The sequence below is a fragment of the Cebidichthys violaceus genome, unplaced genomic scaffold, assembly GCF_023349555.1.
Source record: "Cebidichthys violaceus isolate CVI_PGR_0920_01 unplaced genomic scaffold, fCebVio1.0.p SCAF_19, whole genome shotgun sequence".
NCBI classification, from domain to species: domain Eukaryota; kingdom Metazoa; phylum Chordata; class Actinopteri; order Perciformes; family Stichaeidae; genus Cebidichthys; species Cebidichthys violaceus.
Genome location: NW_027176361.1, coordinates 1,062,800 through 1,075,405, shown reverse-complemented (window position 1 = coordinate 1,075,405; position 12,606 = coordinate 1,062,800). Strand labels below are relative to the sequence as shown.

Sequence of the window (12,606 nt, the reverse complement as noted above, 5' to 3'; positions counted from 1 at the left end):
ATATGTCATTAAAGGAAGAAAAATGAAGCGGGAGTTTGATATATAGCATAACAAAAAATGCTCTTTTTTGACTTAAATTTCACAAATACCAAGAGGATGCAGGATGAGAACCTTTTTATTTCATTGTGTTTTTCATAAAAACAGGTGACAAAAGCATGAAGAAAACAAAAAAGTGTTTTTTTAAAGAAACTAAAAGTACAAAAATGTGCAAAAGGGACATTTAATGTCAAAGAAAGAATAAAGTTAAATCTCAGGTGGCTCTCTGAGGTTGAGGCTGATCCACCTGCAGCCGGATGGCACTCCTCAAACTGCTGAGGTCTCCTTCCACCTGCAACCACAGGTTTCTACATTTTAATGAGTCTTCTTTAATCATCTATTTCATTCTAACTAAAAATGAGTGTAAAATAAGAAGTCCACACAACATAATTAATAAGAAAAGTTAGCACCACAAAAGACATAATTTATAGAAGACAATGTTGCTGTGTAAACACTGTGTGTGTGTGTGTGTGTGTGTGTGTGTGTGTGTGTGTGTGTGTGTGTGTGTGTGTGTGTGTGTGTGTCTGTCTCCGTGTCCATCACCTTTGCCAGCTCTTCTTTGAGTTCGTTGTATTTTTGAATATTGAATTTCTGTCGAGATGCTTTCTGGTGGAAGAAGTGAAGGAACCAACGATCTCGTGCATTCGGATAGATTAAATCCTGTCAACACAAACACACAAAATAAATACACACGTTTGTACTCATGAAGACCCTCAGACCTTTGGCGAAGTGGGGACATTCACAGCGTGGTGGGGACCTTTTAGGAAAGTGGGGACCGTTAACTTAGTGGGGACAATTGGTCATTGGTCTTCACAAAGACAGCAGACCCACCCACAGGGTTCCTACCTGTTTGGTGAGGATGTAATAGGCGAAGAACATCATGCTGGTGCTGCAGGTGATAAAGAAGGTGACTGGTTCCATGACGTCCCACGCAAACACATACCTGTCAACACACACAAACATTAAAACATGAGTACAGGATACCCGAGTGCAGTAGAGTTTCAGGTGTGTGTGTGTGTGTGTGTGTGTGTGTGTGTGTGTGTGTGTGTGTGTGTGTGTGTGTTCATTACCAGGTGAGGTAACCCAGGAATCCTCCCTGCAGGGACAAGTAGGCAAGCCCCCCCCACCCCAGTATTGATGCTCTAGACTCCGCCTCCTGCGCCATCTTGACTCTCACCTGCGCGCGCGCGCGCACACACACACACACACACACACACACACACACACACACACACACACACACACACACACACACACACACACACACACACACACACACACACACACAGAATGTCTTTGTAGTGTCTAATGAGCTTCAGAAGCGCTCAGATCCTTTACTTAAATATAGACATATCACAGTGCAAAGATACTCCAGTAAAAGCAAAAGTGTTGAATTCAAAATGTTATTTAAGTAAAGGGAGAGAGGTTTTATCAGCAAAATATACTTGAAGTATCGAGAGTAATACAGGATGTCTTTGTGTTCTTATAGAATATTAGATTCTGTCGTTTACCGTCTCGAGCGGCTGCAGCTGCTCTTTGAGCTGCTCTTGTCTCATCAGCAGCTCGGTGTGTTTGATGTGCTGCCGCTGAGGAAGACTCAGAGCCGAGTGAAGCAGGCGGACCACGTACTTCATGTCGTCCGGACCCAACATATGTTCATGAGACGAACCTGACGGACACAGAAACGGTGCATCAGCTGCTTTCTTTGTCTTTATGCTAAGCTATGCTAGCCTCGTCCTGACACACGCATGTCGTACCTTGCCCAAGTGAGCGAACGTTGTGTGTGACGCCATTGATGACCAGTTGAAAGTCTTCACTTAAAACCGTTTCCATGAAGGTGCATGAAGAGATTCTCTGTCCGTCTGAGGAAAAAACAAATAAAGTTTAGTTTCATGTATTCATAACTTTACTTGTGTGGCTGCTCTTGTACTTCCATATTTGTGAGGACCAGTTTGAGTTTTAGATTAAAAGTGAGGATCTTTCTAGAAAGTGAATGCAGTTTTACAAAAAGGGGACATGTTAGAAAATGTGGACATTTTTGGAAACTGAAAATATTTTTTGGAAAGTGACAACATTTAACAAAGTGGAGACATTTTTAAAAGGTGAGAGAATTTGCCTTAAGCAACTATATTTTCGGGGTTTGAGGACAGTGAGGACATTTTTGCAAAGAGGGGACATATTTAGAAAATGTGGACATGTTTGCAAACTGAAACAATTTTAAGAAAGTGATGACATTTCAGGAAAGTGGGAACATTTGTGGACCACAGTGATATTTCTTAAAAATAAGGATGTTTTGCACAACTCAAGAAATGTTTTTGGAAAGTGAGCATTTTGAGAAAGTGGGTACATTTCTTTAAAGAAGGTGCATTAAAGAATTTCAAGACATTTTGCAAAGATGATGACATTTTAGAAAGATAGGACATTTCTAAATAGTTGGGGCATTTATTAAAAGTAAGAAATTTAAGACATTTTCTCTTAAAAGTATGGACGTTTAAGGAACTTGATGATTTCAGAAAGTGGAGACATTTTTAGAAGGTGAGGGAATTAGAATTTGAGATTGACATTTTTGAGATTGAAAATTTTTAGAAAGAGGACATTTATGAATAGCGGGGCCATTTCTTTAAAGTAACGGTATTTGAGGAAACTACATTTTAATGAGGACATTTTGGACAATTAGGACATTTTTAGAACGTAAGCACATTTTTAAAAAGTGAGGAAACTTCACTACTTTGTCTTCAAAACGCTGAAAATGTAAACTTAGTTTTTAGGGTCCTTCCAAAGTATAGTAGTACTATAGTAGTACGCACGTGCTGCTTGCATTACCTCTGTTGAGCAGGGCGGCGGTGTGCACCCCGGGGTCCTTGGTTGTGATGTCACGCAGGAGGTCACCGACCGTGGTCAACATGGGCGTCAGAGTGAAGCGACTCTGCTGACCAGCAGGGAGCAGCAGAGAGAGGACGGGGCGACCGAAGCTGTAACGGACAAACGCATCTGAAGGAGAAAGAGAGATAAGTGAGATATCCTCTATACAAGAACATCTGATTACTGTTTTATGCAATATTGTTCATGTCTTCCTTGTTTTAGCTGTTATATTTTATTTATAGCTGTTTGCACACACTCGACACAATTACATTTTCTTTTTCGTTTGATGTTTGTAATGTATTGATATTGTTATTGATATCTTGCAAAAACATCTTGTCAATAATATTTTACGTAGTCATATCTTATGCATATTCATTTTAAGTTCTCTGTAATATTGCAAAAATTGTAATACTATACAGGTTGAGGCTTCAAATAAGCCCAGTGGCTATGTTCGTTTATTTTATTGTTTGAATTGTGCAAAAATAAATAAACTAAAACTAAACTATCTAGGGACAGATCAATGGAGATGAAGTTCCATTTTCTTTCTCTAGTTTTGCATTACTGCTCTGAGGTTGTGATGTGTTTGGTCTTGTGTTTTTAGTGGTCTCCTCTCAACATCACTTCCTGCCTTTTTTTGTGTTTCCCCACCAGTTTTGAATGTTTGCCCCGCCCCGATTAGTTTCACCTGCCCCTTGTTTGCCCTCACCTGTTCTCACTTCTCTCATCAGTCAGTCTCTACATAAAGCAGCCTGGTTCCATTTCCTCTCGGTTTTTGTTTCCTGCTCTCTGGACTCTCTTTCCAGAAGCCTGTTAAGTTTATTATTGTGGCTACATTTGGGGAACACTTTGATGATTCTCTGACGGCTGTACTTTGTGTTTACTGATGATTAGCACATGGTAGCATGCTAAGCTAAGATGGTAACCATTATACCTGCGTCGGCATGTTAGCGTTTAGCTCGCAGCTGTGCCGACATACAAACTGCTAGCGTGACTGTAGACTGAGAGTTGTTAGTTTACAGTCTAAAACCTGGAACAATGCAGGCAACGTCCTTTTTAAAATGTGGTTTTGGAAACGTTGAAGTTGCTCGATTACCTTTGGATGTGGGCTGACTGCTGAACCTGGAAACGACACAAGCAGACCAGACCGAACTGACCTGGGAGGGAAAGAGAGAGATATTATATTCACACCCCTGACTCTTCTCCCTGAACCAGAAACCAACGCCCTTCCGTTTGCTTTTGTGTCATGTTTTCATGAATTTTAGGGACATCACGTTGACTTGCATTCATTTCCTGGAGACTGATCATAACCATACCAGCCTAATCCTAAAGCTAACTATACTTTATGCTTAAATCAATGAAGGCGTGTCCCCACAATGTGACTGTGTAAACAGAGTCCCCACAACGCCGGTAAAAGATGCCATCACACACACTCCCTCGTCTTGTACTAGCAGTACAACTGTAGTAGTTTTAGTAGTAGCACTGATGCTAGCAGTTGTAGCATACAGTACTAATATTGTTGCAATGCAAGTAGTTAAAGTAGTTGCATAGTATTAGTAGTACTAGTACACATCAGCAGTAGTTCCTGACACAATTGTAAGAATGTTAGTAGTACTTTTTTCAATGCTGATGTATCGACAGTTACAGAACTTCAAGCCTCCATCTTTAAGGAAAAAAGGATCGTTTGAAGACCAACTGAAGGGTTAAGAGTCTCCCCACACTTTACTCTGTAAAAAGTGAAGAAGCACCAGATGTTGAAGTATGTTGAACTCACTGCGTAGATTCGGAGTCCTGCAGGTTTAGAGCGACAGAACCTGCAGAGGAGCGTGGAGACTAACATGGTGAGACGACTATGAACTCACTAAAGAGACAAAGTGCAGATCTGAAGCTTCTGTGTGTTTAACCAGCCGACAGCCTCGAGGGCTGGAATGTTATGAGGCGAGTAGAAACAGGTTTTCATGGAAGGCTGAACCGCAGGAGGAGGAGGGGAAGTTAACCCTCTCATGACTCACTCAGACATTAAAATAGTTTGTTTCTCTGGCAGGAAGTCCTTCTCCACACAGGAAGTGACTGATTCAAACAGACAAGTCTACAACAGCAAGTCAAAGAACATTAAAGACACAAAATAAAAGTATAATCTTCTTGGAAATGCTTCCAACTTCATGTGCACTGCACAAATAACACACTGAATTTTGTATCTTCAAAGTATACTTACAATTTTCTTGTTGATCTTCAACTAAAACTCTGCTCTGGACACTTTGTTAAAATAAATAAACACTAAGTTGCTCTCCAGTTCATTTCCCAGAATGATGTACTTTATAACTCTTGTAAATAATCTCCGGTTTCGGTTCTCGAATAAAGAAACCCTCATTTATGTTGCACATATTAAGCACAAAACTAATTCAATTAAGCCGTCTCATCTGAGACTCTTCAGTCTACAATGTGGACCCTCCAGTCCAGCAGACAGCAGCTCTCTTGATGAGAGGGGGGGGGGACACTTGTTATTATGTTCTCTTTTATTATTTACATAACTTATTTGCTACTACCTGTACATTTGCACTATTGTTTAGTGTATATTTGTTTTTAATGATGTGTTATGTGTACTATATGTACCTTGCAAGTTACCACTGAGGTAAAGTAAATCTTACTGTGCAGATTCAGATTATTAAGAGATTATAAATCCCCTAATCATTTGAAATATATTAAATTTAAACCACCCAGCAGTATATCAAATATTTATAATTAGCTCCACAATTTCCAGCTGCAACATTAAAGTGGTCAACACATTAATGCATACAAAATTAAAAATTAAAAATTAAAAATTAAAAATTAAAAATTAAAAATTAAAAATTAAAAAAATAAAATAAATAAAATATTCTGCATAATTAATACTTTTAATTTTGGGACTTTCGTTATTCCTTTAGGTTTACACTTTTGTCCTGGTAATTATTTTTGACTTTTACTTGAAACTTTTAAGTAAAAAAAAATAAAGTGTTTTTACACTGTAGTATTAGTACCTTTACTGAAGTCAAAGATCTCAGTACTTCCTCCACCACTTTTAAAATGAAACGTTGACTAATATCGACACATCATCAGCTGTTCAGTCTGCAGCAGGAAGTCACCAGAAATACTCAGAATCCCAGCATGCCTTTCTCTCCCTCTGTGTTTCTATCTGTCAGCTGCAGTTCAACATGTGACCTCAGGGCGGCGCCGTTGTCCCGTCGGTCCACATTCACTGAACCTCTGAGACAGAAACTCAATCTCAGCAGGCCTGTGTGTGTGTGTGTGTGTGTGTGTGTGTGTGTGTGTGTGTGTGTGTGTGTTGCATTTAAAGTGCAAGTACCTCTAATTGTACTTCAGTACAGTAATTGAGTAACTGTAACCTACTTAGTTACTTTCCAGCACTATTAATAACTATTTAAAATGAAACTCTTTCTGAACTGAGCTTTCTGTTGTTGAAGTGAATCAAACATTTGTATTGATATTTGTTTTGATATTTGTTTTGATATTTGTTCTGATATTTGTTTTGATATTTGTTTCTTAGATGTGAAGATGATTTAAACGAGTCGTCAGAAGAATAAACATGATAATAATCTCATGACTTTAATTTAATATTTAATAAGTATAAGTCTCATCAGTTTGGTCTCAAAAGTTCTGATTTACTATCTCATAATCTTAAAATAGATATTATTGTTTTATTATCTTTAATGTTTAATATCTATTATATTAATTCAATATATTGTGGATTTAATATCACTGTATTTCATATATTTAATATTTATTTAATAATGTTAATTTAATATCTAATATTGATCTATTATCTTAAGTTTTGTCTGAATCTTGACTTCACCACAGGTTTTATCATTTTCAGACATTTCTTCTCTACTTTCTTGTGAGAAAAGTCCTTCTAAATGTTGAGGAAAGGTGCTTCAATGCTTCCTTTCTTATCCCCTTTAGCATAGGAAACACTGGAGCATCCTTTACCAAAGGAAAGGAGATAATGCCGACCCACAGTGACGCACCATGAAAACAAATGTAATGAGGTAAAATATTATTAAACTGTTAAAAAGCTAAATATAATCCTCGGTTCTCCTTTCCTAACTCCTTATGAACTCTCCTTCACATCTTTCCTTGACCTCATGACGTTTTCCATAGAGCTCAAGGAAAAGTGGTTAGGAAAGGAAAGGTTAGGAAAGGAAAGGTTAGGAGTCAGCTCAGGAAGAAGTCCACCAATCGGGAGCTCAGGAAACAGAAGGAGCGGAAACAAGGAGGGAACTAAAGGGAACAGGTCTGTGGAGTGTACTTATACACAACACATAAATAAATACATGAGTCATAAGTACTCAAGTACTGAAGTACAGTTTGAAGTACTTGTGCTTTACTTGAGTATTTCCATTTCATGCTGTACTTTATACCTCAACTGTACTACATCTCAGAGGTACATATTGTACTTTTTACTTTGATAGTTACTTTGGAAAATATTCAATTTTTACACACAAATATTGTTGATACACATATTATATTATATTAAATATATATATATATATATATATATATATATGTTAAAGTACATCTGTAACTATATCACAGTAATAAAGGAAATACTTCCCTTTTGTTAGTACTTCTCTATTAATCCTATGAGTATACTATCTGTGTATATTGTGTTTTTGTACTGCTTTCTTCAGTAGATATTCGTGCATCCTGAGAGTATTTCTAGAAGTATTCGTTGGACTCGTGTTGTGTTAACGGACGTCCGTATTATTGTAAACTGTTGAGAGGAGGCGTTGAGCTCCGGACCGGACACCTCTCTCTGTGTATCGATGGCTGCAGGTGAGGGCAGCGCGAGGGTATCGATGTGCGCGCGGGAGGGGTCTGCTGGGGCGCGCGTGACCGCGGGCTGTGGGTTGGACCGGGTGTGTGCGCGTGGCAGAGGACAGAGAGCAGCCTATAAAGAGGGTCGACGGTCCGGGTCCAGCTCACCTGTCCGAACCCCGACGGTCTCACCTGAGAGACACCGGAAACACCGTCTACACCGGAGCGCGAGGACACGGGAGAAGTCCACTCTGAGAGCTGCAGGTGAGACTTTGATGATTCACGATTCATGAATTAACCTCTGTGTGTCTCATAATCCCACCTGTCTGCGGGAGGATCGGCTGGTGCCTTTCAAAATAAAAGCGTGCTTACCTTTGCTGTGAGGTGATGTTGTTTCTGGTTCGTGATGCTTGTTTTACAGTAAACATCACGTCTGAACGTCTCTTCGGCAACATGACGCACGTTTACACTAAAGCACAGACACGCTGCTGTAAAGTAAACCACTGTAAGCGCGTGCAGCCAGTTTCCTGTGTATTTATTGTATTTTTGACATGATGTATTATAGGACATATACTGAAGAGGGTTCTACTGTGATTTGGAGTAAATTAGTTTTAAAGAGCTCATAAACCATTTAGATGTCATATTTAAGTGTATGATTTATATTTGTATTTCTTGCAGCAGCAGTCATGACCCGTCACTTGCTGCTGATGGTCTGTCTCGTGCTCGTGCTGGCGGCGTGCTCCCGCGGCTCGTCGGCGGCGCGAGTCCGTCTGAACTCCATCCGAACGGTGATCCTGAGGGATCAGCTGCCGCTGAACAGGAGCGCGTGGGAGCCGAGCTTGGACCTCACGGTGAGTGTGTGTGTGTGTGTGTGTGTGTGTGTGTGTGTGTGTGTGTGTGTGTGTGTGTGTGTGTGTGTGTGTGATGTAGAGTGTGTGTGACGTAGAGTGTGTGACGTAGAGTGTGTGTGACATAGAGTGTGTGTGACGTAGAGTGTGTGTGACGTAGAGTGTGTGACGTAAAGTGTGTGACGTAGAGTGTGTGACGTAGAGTGTGTGTGACGTAGAGTGTGTGACGTAGAGTGTGTGATGTAGAGTGTGTGACGTAGAGTGTGTGTGACGTAGAGTGTGTGACGTAGAGTGTGTGATGTAGAGTGTGTGTGACGTAGAGTGTGTGGCGTAGAGTGTGTGACGTAGAGTGTGTGTGACGTAGAGTGTGTGGCGTAGAGTGTGTGACGTAGAGTGTGTGACGTAGAGTGTGTGTGACGTAGAGTGTGTGACATAGTGTGTGTGATGTAGAGTGTGTGACATAGAGTGTGTGTGATGTAGAGTGTGTGACGTAGAGTGTGTGACGTAGAGTGTGTGACGTAGTGTGTGACGTAGAGTGTGTGACAGAGTGTGTGTGACGTAGAGTGTGTGACGTAGAGTGTGTGGCGTAGAGTGTGTGACGTAGAGTGTGTGACGTAGAGTGTGTGTGACGTAGAGTGTGTGACGTAGAGTGTGTGACGTAGTGTGTGACGTAGAGTGTGTGACATAGAGTGTGTGTGACGTAGAGTGTGTGACGTAGAGTGTGTGTGACGTAGAGTGTGTGACGTAGAGTGTGTGACATAGAGTGTGTGTGACGTAGAGTGTGTGACGTAGAGTGTGTGACGTAGAGTGTGTGATGTAGAGTGTGTGTGACGTAGAGTGTGTGACGTAGAGTGTGTGTGACGTAGAGTGTGTGACGTAGAGTGTGTGACATAGTGTGTGTGACGTAGAGTGTGTGACGTAGAGTGTGTGACGTAGAGTGTGTGTGATGTAGAGTGTGTGACGTAGAGTGTGTGACGTAGTGTGTGACGTAGAGTGTGTGACATAGAGTGTGTGTGACGTAGAGTGTGTGACGTAGAGTGTGTGTGACGTAGAGTGTGTGTGACGTAGAGTGTGTGTGACGTAGAGTGTGTGACATAGAGTGTGTGACGTAGAGTGTGTGTGACGTAGAGTGTGTGTGACGTGATGCATGACCTCAGAACCGCCCTGAATGACTCTTCTTCTTCTTTTTCTTCTTCTTCTTCTTCTTTTTCTTCTTCTTCTTCGTCTTCTTCTTCTTCTTCTTCTTCTTCTTCTTCTTCTTCGTCTTCTTCTTCTTCTTCTTCTTCTTCTTCTTCGTCTTCTTCTTCTTCTTCTTCTTCTTCTTCTTTTTCTTCTTCTTCTTCTTCTTCTTCTTCTTCTTCTTCTTCTGCTTCTTCTTCTTCTTCTTCTTCTTCGTCTTCTTCTTCTTCTTCTTCTTCTTCTTCTTCTTTTTCTTCTTCTTCTTCTTCTTCTTCGTCTTCTTCTTCTTCTTCTTCTTCTGCTTCTTCTTCTTCTTCTTCTTCTTCTTCTTCTTCTTCGTCTCTCTTCCTCTTCCTCTTCCTCTTCCTCCAGCTCTACCAGTGCATGAGCGACCTGGAGTGCAGAGAGGGCAGCTACTGCCACACCCCCGCCCGAGGCCCCGTCCCCACCAGAGGCCCCGCCCACCCGCGCTGTCACACCTGCCGCAGGAGGAAGAGGCGTTGCCATAGGGACGGGATGTGTTGCCCGGGCAACCGCTGCAGCAACAGTAAGATGAGCCTTTTATCATCGTTTTTTTTAATTATAGATCGTTAGAGACCGTTAGGAAAAATTTTTATGAATTACTTTAAAAATAAAAAGAATCTTGATTATGAGAGGGAATATTAAGTCGACATTGTGAGAATGTTTTATTTAGTATCTCATGATTCTAACATGATGATAAAACGTCACTCTTTTGATTGTGATGTAACGTCTTTAAATAATCTCATAACCTTGAAGTAGTGTCTCAGGATGTCTAAAGATAATCTTTTAACATCCTTCCAGATGTCTGCGTCCCCGTGGAGGACGGCTTCGTGTCTCAGAGGATCCCCGGCTCAGACGGAGGGACGAGTCCTCTGTCTGAACAGAAGGGCTGGAGGAAGAGAGGGAGGACAGAGGTCAAAGGAGCCTCAGGTAAAGGTGAGCTTCTGATTGGCCCAGAAGTGTCTTTGTTGGCTGTTGTCTCATGAAGGTGTCTTTGTGTCTCATGAAGGTGTCTTTGTGTCTCGTGAAGGTGTCTTGGTGTCTCATGATGGTGTCTCATGATGGTGTCTCATGATGGTGTCTCTGTGTCTCATGAAGGTGTCTCTGTGTCTCGTGAAGGTGTCTTTGTCTCATGAAGGTGTCTCTGTGTCTCATGAAGGTGTCTTTGTGTCTCATGAAGGTGTCTTTGTCTCATGAAGGTGTCTCTGTGTCTCATGAAGGTGTCTTTGTCTCATGAAGGTGTCTTTGTGTCTCGTGAAGGTGTCTCTGTGTTTCGTAAAGGTGTCTCAGTGTCTCATGAAGGTGTCTCATGAAGGTGTCTCTGTGTCTCGTAAAGGTGTCTCTGTGTCTCGTAAAGGTGTCTCTGTGTCTCATGAAGTGTCTCTGTGACTCATGAAGGTGTCTTTGTGTCTCATGAAGGTGTCTGTGTCTCATGAAGGTGTCTTTGTGTCTCATGAAGGTATCTCTGTGTCTCATGAAGGTGTCTTTGTCTCATGAAGGTGTCTCTGTGTCTCATGAAGTGTCTCTGTGACTCATGAAGGTGTCTCTGTGTCTCATGAAGTGTCTCTGTGACTCATGAAGGTGTCTTTGTGTCTCATGAAGGTGTCTCTGTGACTCATGAAGGTGTCTCTGTGTCTCATGAAGGTGTCTTTGTCTCATGAAGGTGTCTTTGTGTCTCGTGAAGGTGTCTTGGTGTCTCGTGATGGTGTCTCTGTGTTTCGTAAAGGTGTCTCTGTGTCTCATGAAGGTGTCTCGTGAAGGTGTCTCTGTGTCTCGTAAAGGTGTCTCTGTGTCTCATGAAGTGTCTCTGTGACTCATGAAGGTGTCTTTGTGTCTCATGAAGGTGTCTTTGTCTCATGAAGGTGTCTCTGTGTCTCATGAAGTGTCTCTGTGACTCATGAAGTGTCTCTGTGACTCATGAAGGTGTCTTTGTCTCATGAAGTGTCTCTGTGTCTCATGAAGTGTCTCTGTGACTCATGAAGGTGTCTTTGTGTCTCATGAAGGTGTCTTTGTCTCATGAAGGTGTCTCTGTGTCTCATGAAGTGTCTCTGTGACTCATGAAGGTGTCTTTGTGTCTCACGAAGGTGTCTCTGTGACTCATGAAGGTGTCTCTGTGACTCATGAAGGTGTCTTTGTGTCTCATGAAGGTGTCTTTGTCTCATGAAGGTGTCTTTGTGTCTCAGGTCAGGTCGGGGATCCCTGCCTCCGCTCCCCCGACTGCTCTGACGGTCTCTGCTGCGCTCGTCACTTCTGGACCCGCATCTGCAAACCCGTGTTGCAGGAGGGACAGGTTTGCACGCGACACCGCCGGAAGGGGAACCACGGCCTGGAGCTGTTCCAGCGCTGCCCCTGTGGAGGCGGACTCGGCTGCCGGACGCTGCGGGAGCGCAACGCCCGGTCTTTGCCCTCGTCTTCGTCTTCGTCGTTGCTTGCGGCGGCAAAGTCCAAGATGGCGGCGTCCTCGTCTCGCCACTCGTCCCCGCACACGTCACCGCTGTCTTCGTCGGCAAAGTCCTCGCCTTCGAAGGCAAGACTTCATGTGTGCCAGAAAAACTGAGGAGGAAGACGGAGGGAGGAGGGAAAGGAAGGAAAGGAAGGAAAGGACTCCGAGAGACTGAATAACCAAAACCTGGTCACACCTGTGTGAAGCCCCGCCCCCTCCTTCCAGAACTGCCTCATTGCTAATGAGCTTCCTGTCGGGCGGCATTCACACACTAAGTCAGCGGGACGTGAAACTCTTTGTGGTTCAGATCTGGTTTCTGAAGTCTAGACGAGCAGAAACCACTTTGAAGTCCGGTTTGACCCCGTTTACACCAACAGGAAGTCTGTCGTGATGTTGAGTCAGCAAAAA

At 42.3% G+C, this 12,606-nt stretch overlaps 2 protein-coding genes across 2 annotated transcripts in view; one reads left to right on the top strand and one right to left on the bottom strand.

Moving 5' to 3' along the window:
- Nucleotides 1–97: 97 nt before the first annotated feature.
- LOC137874431 (calcium uniporter regulatory subunit MCUb, mitochondrial-like) lies at nt 98–4,897 on the bottom strand. Its single transcript, XM_068713106.1, has 9 exons — nt 4,670–4,897; nt 3,992–4,052; nt 2,860–3,027; nt 1,794–1,898; nt 1,548–1,705; nt 1,107–1,213; nt 883–979; nt 580–696; nt 98–328 (listed from the first exon to the last, which is right to left on the bottom strand). Exons 1-9 carry the CDS (start codon nt 4,733–4,735, stop codon nt 251–253), a joined length of 957 nt encoding a protein of 318 aa, XP_068569207.1. The 5' UTR covers nt 4,736–4,897; the 3' UTR covers nt 98–250.
- A 2,991-nt stretch (nt 4,898–7,888) lies between these two features.
- The window catches only part of LOC137874433 (dickkopf-related protein 2-like), a 6,247-nt gene continuing 1,529 nt past the window's right edge, over nt 7,889–12,606 (top strand). The window contains exons 1-5 of the mRNA XM_068713108.1: nt 7,889–7,971; nt 8,386–8,558; nt 10,107–10,281; nt 10,557–10,691; nt 11,939–12,606. The exon at nt 11,939–12,606 is cut by the window's right edge and continues 1,529 nt beyond it. Coding sequence (XP_068569209.1) covers nt 8,394–8,558; nt 10,107–10,281; nt 10,557–10,691; nt 11,939–12,312 — 849 coding nt within the window. The 5' untranslated portion in view covers nt 7,889–7,971; nt 8,386–8,393 and the 3' untranslated portion in view covers nt 12,313–12,606. The remainder of the gene's footprint in view (nt 7,972–8,385; nt 8,559–10,106; nt 10,282–10,556; nt 10,692–11,938) is intronic.

Excerpts from the sequence above, each read along its gene's own strand:
- LOC137874431 (XM_068713106.1), bottom strand. The coding sequence starts at position 4,735 with ATGTTAGTCTCCACGCTCCTCTGCAGGTTCTGTCGCTCTAAACCTGCA. Across the intron at positions 1,899-2,859 it reads CGCCGCCCTGCTCAACAGAG|ACGGACAGAGAATCTCTTCA; the intron begins GTAATGCAAGCA and ends TTTTTTCCTCAG. Across the intron at positions 697-882 it reads ATTACATCCTCACCAAACAG|GATTTAATCTATCCGAATGC; the intron begins GTAGGAACCCTG and ends TTGTGTTGACAG.